This window comes from Monodon monoceros, unplaced genomic scaffold (assembly GCF_005190385.1).
Source record: "Monodon monoceros isolate NGI ecotype Baffin Bay Population unplaced genomic scaffold, NGI_Narwhal_1 Super_Scaffold_11, whole genome shotgun sequence".
In the NCBI taxonomy this organism is placed as follows: Eukaryota; Metazoa; Chordata; class Mammalia; order Artiodactyla; family Monodontidae; genus Monodon; species Monodon monoceros.
The window spans coordinates 127,737,076-127,756,486 of record NW_021703767.1 but is presented as its reverse complement, the minus strand read 5'-3'; the positions used below and the strand labels follow the sequence as shown (position 1 = coordinate 127,756,486).

The 19,411-nt window shown below is 42.2% G+C and overlaps 2 protein-coding genes across 11 annotated transcripts in view; one reads left to right on the top strand and one right to left on the bottom strand.

Moving 5' to 3' along the window:
• Positions 1–3,559: 3,559 nt before the first annotated feature.
• ANAPC13 (anaphase promoting complex subunit 13) lies at positions 3,560–10,089 on the bottom strand. 3 transcript variants are annotated; one of them, XM_029214198.1, is made up of 3 exons: positions 10,004–10,089; positions 8,558–8,683; positions 3,560–4,575 (listed from the first exon to the last, which is right to left on the bottom strand). In XM_029214198.1, the coding sequence occupies exons 2-3, from the start codon at positions 8,654–8,656 to the stop codon at positions 4,450–4,452; spliced, it is 225 nt and encodes a 74-aa protein (XP_029070031.1). In that variant the 5' UTR covers positions 8,657–8,683; positions 10,004–10,089; the 3' UTR covers positions 3,560–4,449. The 3 variants fall into 3 exon arrangements, with proteins under 3 accessions (XP_029070031.1, XP_029070032.1, XP_029070033.1); XM_029214199.1 differs by lacking the exon at positions 10,004–10,089 and adding an exon at positions 9,184–9,307; XM_029214200.1 differs by lacking the exon at positions 10,004–10,089 and adding an exon at positions 8,892–8,911.
• CEP63 (centrosomal protein 63) overlaps positions 10,041–19,411 on the top strand; it is a 76,119-nt gene continuing 66,748 nt past the window's right edge. The window contains exons 1-2 of one of the 8 annotated variants that reach the window (XM_029214190.1): positions 10,041–10,096; positions 18,447–18,515. In XM_029214190.1, the coding sequence (XP_029070023.1) occupies positions 18,472–18,515 (44 nt within the window). In that variant the 5' untranslated portion in view covers positions 10,041–10,096; positions 18,447–18,471. Of the gene's footprint in view, positions 10,097–10,155; positions 10,242–10,355; positions 10,685–14,097; positions 15,506–18,171; positions 18,516–19,411 lie in introns of those variants that run through there. The other 7 variants (XM_029214197.1, XM_029214192.1, XM_029214194.1 and 4 more) reach the window with 7 other exon arrangements.

The window sequence follows — 19,411 nt, the reverse complement described above, 5'->3', positions numbered from 1 at the left end:
TTGGGTCACAGGTGGGCAAAACCCCTGATTCTGGCTACCTTTTTCTGTAACCCAAATTCTGAACTCCCCGCACCTTCCATGTGCCCTCTTGGCCCCCCACAGAGTGGGAGTGAGAAGCCCACTAGGTGAGCTGTCCAGTCCATGTGTGGCCAGCCAAAATTCCGGGGACTCACACAAACCCTTACCCAACACACTGGGAATCCAGATATGCAGAATCGCTCCCAAGCAAAAACCACATTTATTCAGGACCTTGAGTTAGAGTTTACTTAAAGTTCCGCCAGCAATTCTGACTTTCTTAAAGGAATTGAGCGCCTCCTGCTGGGTACTAAGTAGCATTGACATCAAACTGTCAAAGCACCAAAATCTGAAAACACATCTTAGGGATTTGACCTCGTACACAAACCAGTGACAACAACATGACTCATGGTGGTAAAATTATGAGTTACATGAATTATATATAGGTTTGGTAATAGGTTGAATTTTTAAATGTTTCATGACTCCTAGGTTCCTAGCAAAAATTTTTCAGTTTTTTTAATCTCAATTGTAAAAGAAGGTAAACATTTGGAAGTTCTAAATGATCCAATAGGATTTTCTTCCCATTTCAGAATGCAGTGGTCACAGAAGGTTTTTCAGGGGACATCACGTGGTCCAGGAAGAGGACACAGATTTTAGGATCAGACAGCCTAGGATGGAACCCATTTACTATTTGAGTGACTTTAACTTGGAATGAATTATTCAATTTTAAGCTGCCATCACTTGATCAATGAGGACAATAATATCCACCTTAAAAAGTGGACATGAGGGCTGGAGGTCACGTGTCTAAAACACAAAGAAGCACTCAGTTAACTGTATTATTGTTACTATATTATTAAGAAGTGGGTTTAAGTTGGACTTCAAAGGATGGGCAGCTTCTGGACCAGATTCTCCATTTGCTAGAGGACAGAGGCTGCACCCAGAGTCGTGTGTCTGGCTCAGAGAATTTCCCCCTTGGTCACAGGTTAGCACTCACACTGGGCACCCGAGTCTCTTTTGAACCACACAACCACCATCCGGGGTGCTGGCTTCATGACACACACCTCTCACCTGGCACTTGTGGGCAATGACCTCTAAGGTACTCCAAGTCCCTCTACTGCCACCCCCATATTGCTGGTTCAAGCCATCATCATCCCTCACTTGAGCCAAGGCAAAGGTCTTCTGTCTTTCCACTTCTGTTCTTACCTGCTCAAACCCAGAGTGACTTAGGTTAAAAAAAAAAAGGTTAAAAAAAATAAAACCTGATTAGACCACTCCTCTACCTCCTCCTGCCTCCCCACCCACCTTGTTCGGGATGCCAGCTCCACCTCTGAGCTTTATGCAATTTGCTCTTGGCCATCAATCCTCACCCCCTAATTCTTCCCCTGGCTACTCCTACCCATCCATCAGGTGTTGGCCCACAAACTCAAGGAGGGTACAGGAAATATCATGTTTTCTTATTTTCTTCAGAGCAAATTAAATCTTTTCGGCTCCATTCTGCTGTGCTGCAGGAGAAATTAGATCTGTGGTCCCTGAGGCATCCTTTCCTCTTTCAGGGTCTCACAAGCATTTAGGATGTTCATAAATGAGCTTGAAATTGGGCGAGGAGCTCTACTCTCCACTCCATCTGCGTCCCTGCTGCTATCCTCACTGTCAACTCTGAGGGGCCCTTGAAGGAGGTGGTTCCAGTGCTAGGGTGTCTTTGCCCAAGCTGGGAGACTCAGGTTGACTTCAGGTATCCTTTGGGGCACCCCCAAACCACGAGCTTCTGAAGTTCACCATCTCCCTGGGTATCACCAGCCACTGGGGCACAGACTTCCACTACTCCTAAGAGGATCCTCCTCTTCCTCCCTCCCCTGCTCCCCTAAAGGGGGTAGGGTTGGTTTTGAGCACATGCTCTCTGCTGTGAACAGGAAGCAGTAAGGACCTGGCCGCTTCCTTGGACAATGGAAAAAATTCAAATACAATATATTTGAAATTATGTGCTATAAAAGCTACTTATCACAAAGTTTTGCTGTGATTATCTAATCTAAATCAGGTCCCCAGTCATACTCCCTATACCCTGCAATAGTCACTGCTGGGGCCCAGATCCCCTTTGCCCCATCTGTCTGTGCACCCATTCCCTGACTGTGTTGGCTGCCAGGAGATACACTGTTCCCTGGAGAGCCCTGGCCCCTGGCAATGCCTGGTTATGCCCTCCCTGGGGGACGGAGGGAGGGCAGAGCCAATGGCTGACCACCGCATACTCAACGCGAAGGCCTAGGATCTTGCTTCAAGGTGGGAAGACTCTTGGTAACATCGTGCTCTGTAGCTCCTGTGGGATCAGGCAGAGGCCAGACTCCAGCTGAAGCCACATCTTTGCTCAGGTTCTCCCCCTGCCCTACCCTGCTTCCCTCACAGATTTCTCCTGAGCGCACAATCTCAATAAATTCCTTGCACAAGAAACTGCTTCAGATTTTGCTTCCAGGAACCTAAGGGGCATCTTCTATTTTTTCTTCCTAGCATGTGTCACAATTTAAAATCAGAGATTTGTATGCCTATTGGTTTAATGCTTGTTTCCCTCACTAAATGAAGGCAGAAGCCATTCTTATTTTGTTCACTGCCATATTCTCAGCACCAAGTGAGGCGCCTCCCATAGAGGAGAGCAACACACATGCTTTGAACTCGAAAGTTACAGGAACAAAGGCACAGGAACCAACTGGAAAGCTACAGGGACACAGCCTCTGAGCCTCCCTCTGCAGACACTTTCCTCCTTGGGTATTCTGGCACATAAGGTTGAAAAGGCACCCTACAATGGCAGCCTAGCATCTCTTGTGCCCATGATCCTCAAGCCAGTCCTAGATGGGCAGATTCCAAAGCTGCAGTTGACAATTTGGCCCAGAATTTGTCACCTAATTCCTCACATGAGCTATGGCTGTCACCACATCACAGGTCACAAACTTGGCGTGGGGGCAGTTCTCAGATAAGGGTCACAAGCCAAGCAGATAAACCAACAGCTGCCTGTCTTACAAGCCTAATTCTGATTCAGCTGAAATCCAGACAGCTTTAATATTTACTGTTCCACCAATACCCCTGGGAAAGGCTGGGTCCACAAGCATGGATGGATTCATATGAACATCTCCTAATATCCAGATGTCAGTGTTTTAGGTATTATACACCACAAATAAAGTTGTAGTAAAGCCCTCATTTAACTAGAACATGGAAGAACTGTGGAATTTTAGGTACTTTAATTTTTTGAAAAGCTTTGTTCTCTTTCGGTATAAAATGTTTTTTTTGAACATCGTAATTCTCTTTTCTACTGGGTTGTCTGTCTTCAGTTATTGAGGGGCTGCTGACTTGGGGTCTTTATTCTGAGATAAATGACTTCTAGGCAAGTCACTGATCCACAGGGAGATCAGCCTGGGTGTGTCTGGATGTCAGGTGAGTTGTTACAACCATGTTTCTGATCGAAACCCTAAAATCGGCTCATTTGTTTTGTGGTACACTTCCTACTCCTAAAAGGTATGTAAATAAAATGACCCAGTTAAAAAAACGATGAGAAGAGAAATTTCAATTATTCAGTGTTTCCAGTTTTTCAGTGAGGGATACAGATGTAAAAGCCAGGGCCTCTTCCCACAGAATTTACAATCTGGGGAGAGAATAAAAGAGATACCACATAAAACAGGCAAAGAATTCTAGGAGATAATGTCCATCAAGGCGTTTTCCAAAATACAAGTTATTTCACAAATGTGCAACTAAATATTGATTCCATGGTGCTTCAGTTATATCTGAAAGGGCTTTGAGAAAATAAGAAATCCTGTTACTGGATAAAACTAATGGTCTATCTCGCCTTTCTAGCGGCACCAAAGGAAGCTGTAGGGAGAGCAGGGGTTAACGGTCAAGATAGCTTTTAATTTGTAAATTTATCCAAAGTTTGAAAATATCATGGGGAATCTTAGGAATCCCAGTAGTCAGTGAATGGGCCATCTATACGTCCATTACATCTACAGACTCCACACACACCCACTCAGATGATTCTCAGAATGGGGGTACATGAGAAGTTAATTCTCATGTCTGGCTTCGTTGTTCTTCGCCTTTCCCTCTCATATCTTCAATCACCTGTGTCACAGGACATATATAAGTAGTTGGGAAGTGTTAAACTCTGACAGTAAAGCAAAATCAGAGTTAAAGGCAAATGTTTAATCAATCATGCTCAAATACTAGCTAGTCAATGAAGAACTTTAGGTTCAAAGGGCCAGATATTCTGCAATCCCAAGAAATCGCAATCAGCTTCTGGTTCGGGTTGAGTATTTTCACACTGCATTTTGTGGCCACAAAATTAGTTGAACATTTTTGAGCGTTGATCTAACACTAAAAGACTCAAATTAGGAGGCTGAAAGAAAACATTTTGTATCTGTGTATTTTTAAAAAATCTGTGGATGAACAAGGAGCCAGGCGTCAGTTTCCAATGGGGGGAACGTTCTCATGGAGGTACTGTAAGGCCAAGTCAGTCCACTTCATTTCTTGTTCTTTAACAGATTCTGTGGTGCCGCCATTGTCCTGTTCAGGTTCAGGAAGCTCATTCTGAAAAGGTACAATGGACATTCAGGACGATGTCACACTCTATGTTAACAAACCCCTTAAAACTCAAAAGCACTTGGAATTAAAACCTGTGAGTTCCTAGAAACAGGCAGCATAGAAGCATATCCTATGGAAATAGCTAGAAAATAAAAAATGTGAGGAAACATCACAAGCCTCGCTCAAACGTGCCTCATCCGTCTCCAGCCGGGAGTGATGGCATTATGACTCTGGTACTTGTGTGGCAGGCAGCGTGGCAGAAGGCTCAGGACACAGGCTTCTGGGAGCCACTGGGATCCAAGGCCATGACTCCACCATTTGTTGGGTTACTCAGGCAAGGTATTCAGACCCTTGCAGCCTTTGCTTCCTCTTAGGCAACGAGAGAAAAAAGTAGTCACCATCTCACAGGACTGCTGTGAGGGCTAAATGAGGAAATGCAGGTCAGGTGCCCAGCACTGCATGGGGTATCCAGTGCAAGGACTAACTGTCATCCTTACTAGTGGCTAGGAACACTAAAAAGAGCCAGTACTAAATCTTTTTTTGGGAAGGCTGCTTTATAGAATACCACATTTGCTGGCATGTTCCTTAAGCACAAGAAAGGTATTCAACAACGATCCTGTATCCAATGTGCCTATATTATAATGGAGGTAGGAGCACTGAAAATGTAACACAATAGATGAGGCTTCCCCCTAGTGGTGGAGCAGGGCAACATAAAACAACATAGCCTACCCGCAACTTTCTTAAAATGGTAAGCCATGGGCCACACTTAGTGTAGAATCTGGGGAATTTTTTTATACATTTCGAGCTTTACTGAGATTTAATTTACATATAACATTGTGTAAGTTTAAAATGTACAATGTGATGATTTGATACACATATATATTGTGAAATGATTACTGCAATAAGGTTAACACATCCATCACCTTGCACAGTTCACCATTTTTTGGCGTGTGGTGAGAAGTTTTTGATAGTTTCCTTGCATTTTAAATTTAAATTTATTACTACTGGAACTCTGTTTCGTACTAGAATTCACTGATACCAATATATTTCTTTTCAGTTATCTGAATTTAGACTTTTTTTGCTGTACATGGGCCTCTCACTGCTGTGGCCTCTCCCGTTGCGGAGCACAGGCCCCGGACGCACAGGCTCACCGGCCATGGCTCACGGGCCCAGCTGCTCCGCGGCATGTGGGATCCTCCTGGATCGGGGCACGAACCCGCTTCCCCTGCAGCGGCAGGCGGACTCTCAACCACTGCGCCACCATGGAAGTCCGACTTTTTTTTAAGGGTAGCAAACTATTATTCAATATCTAGACTTATGATTTCCCACTGGACTCCAATGTGCAGTATATGAATATAATAACTTTTTTCCTTCAAAGTGATGTTCAATATGAACAAAATGACTTAATTACAATATGTACAAGTATGTTTGAATCACATCTTGCTCTACAAATACTCAGATTCAAACATACTTGTACAAATTGAAAGGAACTACCATTTTCTCTAAAGCAATATCGCAAAGAGAAAGTTTTGTTTCAGTAACTACTTACAGCTGACAAAGCATAAACAAGTCCTTGGTTAATCAATTATTTAATTCAGATATTATTTAATTTCATCTTGTTCTAAAATAACACGTTTTTCATTTGGTCACTATTGTCTCTTGCAATGAATGCCAACATATAAAATTGCATATATGCCTGGAAAACAAACACAAAGTATCATAAAGTATCGTGAACATAACAATCATCTATTGTGGGGTACTGCAAAAATGGCCACAATTCTTTGTAGCCACTCCTATGAACAGGCACTGTCTATTTCCCCAATCTTGCATTGGGACTGATCATGTGACTTCTTGGCCTAGGCTCCATGAAGCCTTGCAGTTTCCTCTCATGCTGCTCTTAGAACCCTAAAATGATTGTGAAGTCCGGGCTAATCTGCAGGATCATGAGACTGTGGCCTAGTCAGCTCATCATCCCAGCCTCCAGCCAGCCTGCTGGCCGACTGCAAAACACCACCAAGTCCAGCAGAGATCAACCGAGCTGGCAAAGATCACAAGACTCTCTCAGCTGAATGACAAAATCATGACATAAATAACGGCTGTTTTAAGCCACTATGTTTTGGGGTTATTTGTTAGGCAGCAACAAAAGCTAATGACACAAACATTGCCTGAGAATCACAAGTCCTGGGAAAAAACACAGATTAGCAACAGGGCCAGGCTACAACTTGGAAGTCAGCATGGAAATCTTCCTCTCCCTCAACCCCTTCCATACAAATGGTCCCCAAATCCTGCTATTAGTATGTCCAGAATTCAGCAATTCCCCTCCACTTTCTTGCTTTTGTTTAGGTCCTCCTCCCTTGTCTAGACACTGCATTAGCTTTCTAATTGGTCTCTTTGCTCTGTCACTGGCCCCTTTCTCCTTGATGCACATTCTCTAACAATGCTGCTAAACTGATTTTCTAATATATTTGAGCGTGGCAGATCTCTACTTTGAAGACCACTCACTCCTGGATATCCTCAGGATGAGGGCTAAGCATGGCATCAAATGCTCCTCTCAAAATTGGGTCTAAGACCAACTTTTCTCCCTACCTTTTATGAGAAGTATATCCTCCATCCACACTGAATTGCCTCACCATCTCCCAGTTTAAAACTCTGAGCCTTTGCACATCTGTCCCCTCTGCTGGTTGGCCCCTGTCTACCCTCACTAAACCTCTTTTCCTCCCTATGACCAGCTCAAATGTGATTTATCTCTCTGAAGTCCTTCCTGATGCCCACCAGGCAATCAGCCACTTCTTACACTACATAGCTGTTCACAACCCTCACTTAGAACACTTACTATTACAATTATTTATTGATATATGTTGCCTCTCTAGACTCCGAGGGGCAGAAACTGTACTTACGTTTACCAAGTCTTAAGGCACATAGTAGGCTTCAAGAATTGCTTGCGGAATGAAAGAACCACCACCGGACAGGATCTGGAGCCTCACAGACTTCGGTGTGAAGTCCAACTTATTGGCTACCAACCTTTGGGCAAGTTCCCCTCTTTGATTCTGTTTCCTTCCTATACAGTGGGCAGAACACAACCACCCTTGAAGGGTGTCTTAAGGATACAGATAATGTATGTCAGATTTCAACCTTGGTCTATGACACAAAACAGGTATTCAATAAATGGAACTATAATTCTCATTATGCTCTTTTGACTATTTTTCTAAACTTGAACTAAGCTGTTACTTGTTATTTGCTATGTTTATTATTCACTGAACATATTACCTCTTATTCTTAGATGAAAATGTAAATGGCAGCAGCACATGGTCTGCCTGCAAGCTCTATTTTATTAATGGCTCTTTGCAATTGGCAGGCTCTAAAGAAAAACAGTCTCTGTTCTCCTTGCTAGTCCTCTGTGACATAAATAGGATTTTTAATAACTATTTATTCAAGCAAAATGTTTAGGTCACTTATTACGTTAGGTTTAACAAACTCATTGCAGGAGAATTTTCCAGAGGTCAGGAAAGAAAAGAGCGTGATGGTCTAAATGCAAAAGAAGAAAAGCCAGTTCTCTTCCAAATATTTTCCAGGGAACCTAGAATAGGTATGTGTTCCAAAAATGTGAGTTTCTAAAAATGTCAACTGACAAACCACAGGTAAAGAAGAAATGAAGTGCATATGCCACTGCTTCTTATTCCTCCTCATTGTGTGCATTAAACTTTCATCATCCAGTTTACTAGCTTTGGTGTGGTAGACAGAACATGGCTCAGAAGACCTGGGTTCTAGTTCTGGAATGATCCCCTAACTGAGCTGGTCACGTCAGCCCTCTGGACCACATTTCTCTTCAAAGTCAAGCTAAGTGTTCTCCAGAAGCTTCTAGAGTTAGAGGACTCCACAGCTTTGATTTCTTTGCCTTACTAGTTTATTTGTCTTGATATCCTACCCCTACTAGGGTCTACCAGATCATACCTTTAACCTATCACCCTCAGCACAAATTACAGCCTACCAGTGGTATTGCAACATCCTCATAAGGCAGCTTGTCTTCTCGCCAAGCATCGTCAATCAAATCCAAGATCCTTCCATCTCTCTGTACCTCACTGTCCATTCTCCTGCAGCTTTGATCTTGCCAGATCTGTAAGCCAAAAAGATTATTTCTTAAACATGAAGACTGAGGAGGTGATGTAATCTAGCAGTAGGGTTCTCCAGGCTTTTTAGCCTGGATGTGAATTGTGGCATGATATCACCCTGGGAAAGACTCATCTCATCTGGGTCAGGTTGCAGTTTATTTATAAGACCATAGTCCCTCCCAGCTGATTTTCCCAGTCACACACAGATTCCACCTTTCTGTAAAGTTTTCTCAGATCACTCCAGCTTCAGCACACATTCTGCCCTTGACCGGTTCCTTCTTGTCCTTATGATCCACTAAACAAGTTAGGTCGGCTTTATGACTGATTGCTCAGGCATTACTGTTTCCAAATGCTGTGTGTAAAATTTGTATCAATGACTCAGCATAGCCTTCCCCAATCTGGCCTCAATCTTTTCCCACCTGTCCCTCTTCCAAACACCTCTAACCCTGTCACACTTTCCAACCTTTGCACTTAAAGGTCTCTTTGCCCCATCACTAATACCTACTCTTCCTTCCAAACTCAAAGTTGGGCGTCAGCTCATCGGGGTCAATATCCCATTTCCAGAATTAGGCGCTAAGGTGCCTTCACTCTTCAGGAGCTGGAAGGGTGGATAGCATAAGGCGTGCAGTGACCAGGACACGGCCACCATCCCAAGCACTTTGCCACACTTGCCAGAACAAGCCATTACCACTTTCCTGAACAAAATTTTTTTTTACACGTGTGACTATCCCAATGCTTGGAATGCACGATCTTGTTCCTTTTTTCCCTAGCTAACCCTCAGTCAGTCTAAAAACTTAGCTCCCAGGTCGCCTCCTGCAGGAACTTTCTCTAAGCGCCAAGGAGAACGCGGTCCCCGCCCCTCCGCGGGCCCCATAGTTCCCTGGGCACAGAGAATGGTCCCCATCGGGAGCTTGTTACATTGCCCGTCACAGGGTCTTCCCAGACAGGCGGTGCGTACGTTCCCCGGGGCAGGGCAGTTTTATCCATCTCTGTTTTAGAGCTCTGCAAACGTGTAGTTACAGCAGCAAAGCTAGAACTCCTTTTCCCGCGCTAAAAATGACCCTCGCAGGCCACCGCCATCCGTACAGGTGTGGGAGGCGGCCCCACAGCCGCGGCTTCCGGCCCGAGGCAGGATATACCAAATGCGGCAGCGGGGGAGGCCCAGGACCGCCGCGCAAGTCCCTTTCCACCCCTCCCAAGGTGCGGTGAGGGGAGTGGTTATGAGGATGAGGTTAAGAGAACGGCCTCGGCCAAGAGAAGCAGCATAAGTCCGAACGCGCTCCCGCTTCTCCAAGACCTAGGCTAGGGGCGCGGGAAACCCTTACCAGCACCCGGCCCAGCGCGGCGCCCGCCTCCAGCGGACCACCCTCTCAGTGTCACGTGATCGCCACGGTCTTCTCTCCGATCCCCAGATATGGGTGAGCCCATTTGCAGGCGCGGAGGGGGAGTCAGGGAGGATGTTGCTTCAATTAAAAGTGAGGGGGCAGTGGGCGGAACGAACGTGCAGACACTGTGGCTGGACGTTAGGTTGGCGGTGACGCGCGTGCGCGCCCCCGGCCGGAGGTAACGGCGGGAAGCTTCGGGGGCGCGCTCGCGGCATCCCCATAACCGCATGTGGGAACGTCGGACGAGAGAGGCGCGGCAGTGTCCACAGGCAGCTCTGGCTGCGGTGGGGCCGCGGCCAGTGCGGTCGTATGGCCTGGGGCCGGCTTCCTCAGCGGCCCGCTGGCCTCCTGGCTCGCCCCCGCCGGCCCGGGCCCGCCCCGGCGCCCCACCCATCGGCCTCGCAGCGGACGCTCTGCGGACCCGCGAAGCCAGATATGGCCTCCCCAGCGCACTGTTCGGCCCAGCCACGTGGTCAGCCCTTCCCCGGAGGCCGGGCCGGCGGGAGGGCTGCGGGGTGGGCGAGCTGCTCATCTTCCCCGAGCGGAGTCGGCCGCGGGCCAGTCTTCCACTTCAGGGGAGAGACCCCCGGCCCAGTCCTCCCGCCTGGGCCGCCTCATCTGGTTAGCTTCCTAACATTGTTGAGACTTAGGTCTTTGATGGCAGGTGATAGCGGTTCATTTGTGGGTGGGAAGTTTAGCAAGTTGTAAAAAGTGAGTTGACTTAAAAACCTTAATGTTAGTACATTAGGTACTGAAATGTGGCAGAAATCATGAAGGACTGAAGTTGGGGGACCCTGAACTTTTGGATTGCTCCATTCAAATCAGGGATGGAAAATAGATAATGAAGTAAGGGAATAAAAGGAACGGGTTCTTAGAATACTTTAATCATGAAGGTATTTGAAGGCAGTAAATCTCGGCTCATAATGTGTTGTTTTGTTTTTTTAATGACTTACAACATCAGGGTAAAGATGAGCTTGCTCTCAGCGACTAGTCATCGTTTACAGTTAACAGCACTCTTACTTGCAGAGTAGTTTTCCTTGAGCCTTACAGACGATTCCTAAGCCAGTCTTAAATTTTTTTTCTTCCTTTAATAAAAGCAGTATTGTAGGATTTGTGCCCTGTACTTATGCAGTTCCCCACCTGCTTGCATTTAATTTTATTTTCTAGATACGAAGAGGAAATCATAAGGATCGTTAACTACATGTTACCTTCAAATTTTTATTTATATTGATCATAGCTGTAGCTTAATGATATAACAAAGGGTATGTAATTTCTTATTTGGAATGCAGTATCATCTTTAGGTTGATTTTTATCCTGAGCTTCTTGCCTTTTGACTATATCATTACCAGTGATCAGTATGGTAAGAATGACTGAAATTAAAGTGGGTTAGATATTTATAAACATTCAGTTACACTGCTCTTTAAAATGTATTCAGGTTTTAACAATTATTTGTAGTTATTGTATATGTTAATTGTACTGATGCCACTTGTCTCCCATTAAAAGGTAGAACACCTTTGCTTGTTCCTTCCTGTTCTCACTTATGTAGTAGTGGTGTCAGATGGTGACAGCGTCAGTGGTCCACTTTATCAGAGCTTCCTACTTTTAAACATATGTCAACTTGATTTGAAATTCAGCTAAAGCCAACATTGACCTGGGCTTCAGGAATTGAATTTTCGGTTTTTATGTTACTTTGGGTTTTTGTTCTTCAAGAACTAAGTTTGTGTTTTCAGTTTTACAAAACCACAGTATTGTCATCACATCTATGAAAATTAATAAAAATCCCATAATGTTAATATTCAGTCTGGGTTCAGGTTTCCCCACCTGTCCCATACATGTATTTTTATAAGTAGCTTGTTTGGATCAAAATCTCGTAGAGATCCACGTGTTGCATTGAGTTGATAACACCTTTTCAGTCTTTTTTAATATAGCAGTTTCATTGCCTCTCTTTTTTCCCTTAACATTCTAGATTTAGTTGATTGCATCCACATGGTATCCTTTAACTTGTACATCTATTCCCTTTATTCCCTCTAAACTGGTAGTAAGGTCTAGAAATGCACTGTCCGATATAGTAGCTATCAGCCATTGGTGGCTATTTAAATGAATTAAAATGAAATAAAGCTAAAAATTTCAGTTCCCTAGTTGCATTGGCAACATTTCAAGGGCCCAATAGTTTGGTGTATATGTAAAATATTTCCATAGTTGCATAAAGTTCTGTTGAACAGCACTGGTCTAGAAGATTGATCAGATTCAACCTTGACTTTTTTTGTGGGGGTGAGGGCAGGGCAAAATTTCATCGGTGGTGCAAAACACTCCAGAGAGGCACATGATGTCTGAGTTTTCTCTCTGTGATTTTAAAATTGAGCATCATAGTGGGTTCAGGTGTTGTCAGCCCAGTCCATCCATCATGAAATTCTCCTTGAGCCTTTCACTTAATGGTGAGATCCTTTCATGGATTTAGGTTGCCTGTATCCACTATTGCATCGGTGGTTGCAATACGGTGATTTTCTGATTCTGTCATTCCTCAGCATTTATTAGCTGGAAATTTTTTATGAATAAGAACTTTTTACTTCACCAGCTATTTGACTACCCCACCAGCTATTTGAAATACAGTTTGTATAGGAAAGGCAAGAAAAATGCTTAATTCTTTCCCTCTATTTTCAGAGCACAGTAATAAGTTGGTGGCCTGGCAACCTCAAAGGTAACCATGAGGGTTTTGCCTTTTTTTTTTTTATCATCATGAAATTATAGACTTAAATATATTTAAACTGTTTCAACCTACTGCAGTCTTTTTGTTGGGGGGGTACTCAAGTTGTCCTGTTGTTGGCGAGTGGCAGCCTATTTAAGTTGGCTTCTGTCCACTTCGATATGACCAGTAATCTTTGAGAGTTTCCTTATTTTCTGGTAAAACATGTTCCTGGCTCATTTAAACATTTCTGGCCACCAAGAAGCCCTGGTTCCTTTCAGTGGGAGATGGTGTTTAGAGACCAGTCTGGGTGCTGAAGGTACTCTTGCTACTAGATTGGTCACTGGTTTTAGGATTTACAGTGGCCAAAATTAGGAAATATGTACATTTTTTATAAAGAGAAATATCCAGAATTCACAGTGATATTTCCAATTTAATTTCATAGTTTTTTTTAAACACTTGATTTTATATTTGTATCTTTTTCTCATTTGCCTATTAACATACTTTTTCTGTATTATATATAATGCTTTCAAATTAATGATACCAATTTTACTATTAACAATATGATTCCTGAGTGATGTTTAGGGTTTCTCTATAGTATGTTTTTGTCCTTAGTATATATCCCAGTTGGAATATGTACAGTAAAATTGTTGCATTTTAAAACCAATGAAACAATTTGTTATATGGTAAGGGTGCCAACTTGATATCTAATTGATAGTTGATTTATTTCATTTTGTTTCCAATATTTTTGTTTGTTTGTTTGTTTTTGCGGTATGCGGGCCTCTCACTGTTGTGGCCTCTCCCATTGCAGAGCACAGGCTCCGGACGCGCAGGCTCAGCGGCCATGGCTCACGGGCCCAGCCGCTCCGCGGCATGTGGGATCTTCCCGGACCGGGGCAGGAACCCATGTCCGCTGCATCGGCAGGCGGACTCTCAACCACTGCGCCACCAGGGAAGCCCCTGTTTCCAATATTTTTCAATACTGCTTTTTTTTTTCCAACTGGATTTCTTTCATTATATTATAAAACATTAGCATAGTGCCTATAAAACAAATAGCTGTTAAGGTATACATCCAGACAAGTTTAGCTTCCTGTTTTCTCTACCCTGACTATTTCCCATCCTTACAGGTATCATATTTACCAGCTTTGAGCTTGTCCTTCCAGAAGAACAAATACACTATATATATTATATATTTATATATAATTATATATCCTTAATATATTCTGACATTTATATTATACATAACATGTATAATATATAATTTATATTTATGCAATATATATAATATATATCTATAATTTTCTCCCTTTCGTAGGTAAAAAGTAGGGTTTGCATATACTGTTTTCTATCTTGCTTTTTTCATCTAATATTATATGCCCTGTAGATCCCACCATAGAAGTATGTAGAGATCATTTTCCCTTTTCACAGCTTCATAGTATTATTCCATTGGTGGATCAATATTCAACTAGTTCCCTGTCAATAGGCATTTGTGTTGTTTCCTACTCTTGCAAATAGTCCTGCAGTGTATATCCTTCTGCATGTATGGTTTTGTATTCTTGCCAACATATGTTTGGGATAGATTCCTAGAAGTGGCATTGTTGGATCAAAGGGTAAATGCATATATTTCAGTTGCTAAGTATTGCCAAAATTTCCTCTATAGTAGTTGTACCGTTTTGCATTCCTACCTACAGTGTATGTGAATGCCTGTTCCCATAGCCTTGTCATCAGAGTGCATTTTCAAACTTAATTTTTCATTAATCTAATACAGAAGAAAGGGTAACTCAGTGTAGTTTAAATTTGTTTCTCTTATTGTAAACAAGGTTGAGCATGTTTTCATATGTTTAAGGTCATTTGCATTTCTTTTTATGAGAGAACTCTTTGTTCATACCTTCTGCACATTTTTCTATAGATTTTTATTTTTCCTTCAGTTCTTAGAAGCTCTTTATATATTTGGTTAATTAACCCCTTGTGATAAAACTTCCAAGTAATGTTGTCATCTATCTTTCAGCTTTGCTTACAGCATTTTTCCCATGTAAAAGTGTAGCTTTGTCTACTAAGATTTCTTAGTCTTAGCCCCTTATTCTTTCTGGATTTTGAGTCATAGTTTGGACAGTGTTTTAAAATTTCATTTTTATTTTGGAAAATTTCTTTGATACTTTATCTGATAATTTTTTCCCTTAAATTTAAGCAGGAACCTTTCTGGGCAGTCATAAATGATATTGATTATTTATTGGAGCAGGCACAGTTTATCAGTCATAGTATATCTGTCATAGCCATAAATCTTTGTAATCACAGTAACACCAAGGCAGGTAAGGGACAAAGCATTGTTATCTTCCTTTAAATGAGACTTGATGAGTAGGCATATTCCTTCTCTTAGTACACATATCTAACCAGAGTTTTTATTTTCTTCCTGTGTCCCATTTTGTGAGTAATTTGATCTTGGGTGCATACTCTGGATATTTTTCCTGATCTGTAAAATAAAGAGGTTAAATTGGAGTCCTTTGGGTTCTTTCTAGCTCTTAAATTCCAATATGTTAATGAATATCAAAGATTTGCCCATTACTAGATACCCTCTTTGTTTTTTTTATTTTGGTTGTGCTGGGTCTTCGCTGCAGCACGAGGGCTTCTCTAGTTGTGGTGTGCAGGCTTTAGTTGCCCTGCAGCTTGTGGGATCTTAGTTTTCCAACCAGGGATTGAACCCGCGTCCCCTGCATTGGAAGGCGGATTCTTAACCACTGGACCACCAGGGAAGTCCCTAGGTAACCTCTTTGGATTCTTTTTTCCTAAGATTTAAAGTATGTTTTCCCTGCTTCCCAGACTTGGTGAAAAAGCCTGTATTTCCTTTAACCATTTTATTCTAGATTTCACTGATTTAAAGTAGCCTTCATTCGAAATGAGAGTTTTAAATATAACTTCTGTTCGTTGATATCTTGGTCTAACTGCAGAAATGACTAAGAGCGTCCTGTACCAATTGTAGAGCTACACAGTTTCCATTTAACTACATTAACATTTCATGTTAGTGGCAAGGAGTAGCAGATTATCAAACAGTAATTGCTTAAATTTGTATTTATTTGGATAAAGAATAAATTTTATATACTTACCACATGGCACAGGCAAAAAAGAAAGCAAGTGGTGTAGTGCATGGAGCTGAATGAGGGTCAGGTTGGTTAGGAAAGGAGTCAGTGATACAGCTATGAGAAACTCGGATGAGAAAAGTCCACAGAAGATCTGAGTCCTTGATATTTACCTGATCCTCAGGAATGAGAAATGATGGTGTTTGTCAGCTGCTCGAGGAGATGGTGAAAGTATTGTTAAAAGATCATTATATATTAGTAAGATTATTTTCCACAGAGAATGTTACTGGTTCCTCCCCACCCCATCCCCACCTTTTTTTTTTTTTTTTTTTGCGTTACGTGGGCCTCGGACCGGGGCACGAACCCGTGTCCCCTGCATTGTCAGGCGGACTCTCAACCACTGCGCCACCAGGGAAGCCCCTCCCACCTTTTTTTTTAAAAAACAGAGATCTCCTTAACTAAGTCTTAGACCATCATTTTAATTTCTGAAATGGCTATTTTCCCCTATGTGGACTATTTTCACTGTTGTGCTACTGCCACCTGGTGGCCATGGTGGTGACATCATAGATAAGTTTGTATATTTTTTCCTGTGTCCAGACTTTTCAATTTGGTTTGATTTTGTTTATGCCAAGAACACATTATTAAATAAAAAGAAGATATGCTGATGTATTTTAAGATCTGGAATACTGTAAAATATATAAAAATTGCACATTGGCTGGAACTTAGGAGTCACATTGCCTAGGTTTGAATCCTAGGACTGTGGTTTGTAGTTTACCATAATCAAGTTATTTAACCCTCTGAGCCTCAGTTTCCTCAAAGTAATAGTAGTTATGTTTTAAAATTGTTATGAAGATTGAATTTGACAATATAGACAGGCAGAACAGTTGAGCATTCAATGACTTAGCTTCTATTATAAATATTCCTAATTACTAAATAATATCATCCAGAAAATATATTAATGTATGTTACTAAATCTGTTTCTAATATATATTACTAAATGTATTTTTTTAAGAATAACATGACCTAAAGGAGTATAATTTTACTGATGATAGTTTTGAATAACTGTAGTAGCTCTGTCCTTAGGAAGAGCACTTTCCTATGTATTTAATAAATATCCACGTAGAGTTGTCAGGAGCATGGTGCAGAATATATGTAATTGGCTATTAGAATCCCATTAAAAAGCTGGAAGAAACCTTGGAGATTATATAGATCATGCTTCTTACTTTATAGAGGCAAAAACTGAAGTCCAAGGACACAAAGCTACTTAGTTGCAGAGCAGGACTCTATCCTGGGTTTCCATATACATGGTACTGTGTGAACTGTGTACTGCCTCTCAGTTCCCTAGAGTGGATCAAAACACAGAATCTGCGTCCTCTTGTAATTGACTGTATCATTGTTTGAAAGAAAGTGGAAGAGACCATGAAAACATTTTTCTTTAGGTTTTTATTTTGTCTAATGTTGGTGTAATACAAAGGATAAACCAGCTGGAAAGAAATCCTCTCTGCCATATGTGTGCGTGAACAGTTATTTAGTACTCCTGTTAGTAACTTTAGAAATAGATGCAAATAACGTGTAGTGGTTGTATTTTGCAGTCTTCTCATTCTCCTGTGTCTTTATCTCCCTTCCCTTCTTTCTCTGCTAGACTGTTCTCTGTAGTTTTCCAGCTATGACCAGTTTGCATAGGGGAATAGGTGAAAAGGGAGGGGAATTGAGATACATTAAGCCAAAAGCATTCAGCACAGGCCAGGCTGAAATGCTACTCTAAGCCCTGGAGCTGCAGGTGTGAAAAAAACTGGTTTTCTACCCTTGACGGTTGAATAGTAGGGGAAAAAGGTGTGCAAAAGGACATTTCCAGGGTGGTGTAACTCCTATGAAAGAACCTGTTAAGGACTGGGAGCAATGAAGTGCAGAGGAGGGAGGGCCCACGTAGCTGCCTCTTAGGTGAGGGAGGGTGTTCTAGGAGCTTCATGGGCCTGTCATCTAGCCGGTGAGTAGGATCTCCCATGATGGGCCAAGAAGTTGAAGCGCAGGGCATTTAACCTTTTTACAATATCTCTTTAAAAGAAGCTACACGTTTCCTCTGACCTCTCAATTTGTTAGTGTCACTGTTCCTCTGTTGCTAGCACCCCATCTCCACCCAGGCCCACTCTTACATGAGGAAGTAGGGACGTGACAGTGAGGTATTTGATTTCAATCGTGCAGGGGGAGTGTCAGTGGCAATTCAGATCATTTTAAATTGTTTTGTTTTAGTCTGAAATGTATTTGGTTCTAGTATTTCTTTTTTTTTTTTTTTTTTTTTGCGGTACGCGGGCCTCTCACTGTTGCGGAGCACAGGCTCCGGACGCGCAGGCTCAGCCGCTCCGCGGCATGTGGGATCTTCCCAGACCGGGGCACGAACCCATGTCCCCTGCATCGGCAGGCAGACTCTCAACCACTGCGCCACCAGGGAAGCCCCTCTAGTATTTCTTGAAGAGATATTCCTTGACTGCTTCTACAGTCATCTTAAGAAGTGCTGCATTTTCTCATTGTTATTTGTATGCTTTCATTCACATTCTTAAGTTTGTAAGTTGGAATGTTAGAACATAAAAAATGAATTTTCTCCTGACAGAGTTCTTTGCTTTCCCAGTTGCCAAAACAAAGGGGATTTGGCGATGGAGGCTTTGTTGGAAGGAATACAAAATCGGGGACATGATGGGTAAGTTTGCTTTGACCTTAAGCTTCTCACTGAGTTGAAAAAGCATGTCTGTTATGCCTCTGACCATTTTGTGCTTTGCGTACAGAAGCAGAAGTGTGACCAAAATCTAAGCTGATCCATGTCGTGTTTGTGGACAGTCTCTCTCCTTGGGGTGTTTCCCTCATCTCAGCAGTGTGAAGCTGGATGCTTACTGTCATCCCAGTTAAATTTTCTGCTTTTAAAAAGCAAAAGGCTATAGAGGTTTTGTGACACTAAGAACAAATGCTTTTTTTTTTTAAAGTATTTAAGCCTTAGGAGTTATCTCTCTGTGGCCATTCCCGGAAATCTCTGAATCCAATACATCTGTGTCCACTTCTGTTTCTACCTTTGTAACATTTGGCATCTCCAGAAACATTGAAGGACATCAGTAAGTTTACAACAATAAGATAGGATGCGGTAAGTTTCTAATAATAAGTTGGAAAGAAATAGTTGGAATAAATTTGGCTCAAGGATGGAGGTTCTTAAAACAGCTCTTAAAATTGTATTGTCATTTTCCCAATAGCCTACTTGTTTCCAAAGCTTTTTATTTTGTTTGACTAGCTGAGAATGTGACATATGCTTGCCTGGATTCTTCCTGAAAGCTTCCCTAAAATGTTACAGAAGAGGTAGTTGTTGGTTGTGGAAGTCTCACTTCACAAACCAGACTTCAAACATAAACCTTGCGTTTGACTAGTTGACTTAGGCTTTAGGTTGGCTACTGGAGGAAGACAAACTTCCGTGGAATAAGTGATCATCTTATGTGAGCATTAAAAGGAAAAGCTCAGAGATCCTGTTCTCTGCTTCTGATTATTTGTTCCACGTCAGGTAGCTTTACATCTGCTATATTTTTACATGTGAAAGATGAAAAGCCACTTGGA

Bases quoted from the DNA above. Each gene is read 5' to 3' on its own strand.
- ANAPC13 (XM_029214198.1), bottom strand. From the start codon at position 8,656: ATGGACAGTGAGGTACAGAGAGATGGAAGGATCTTGGATTTGATTGAC. The intron at 4,576-8,557 runs GTAGGCTGTAAT...GTACCTTTTCAG, and splicing joins AGGATGTTGCAATACCACTG to AATGAGCTTCCTGAACCTGA.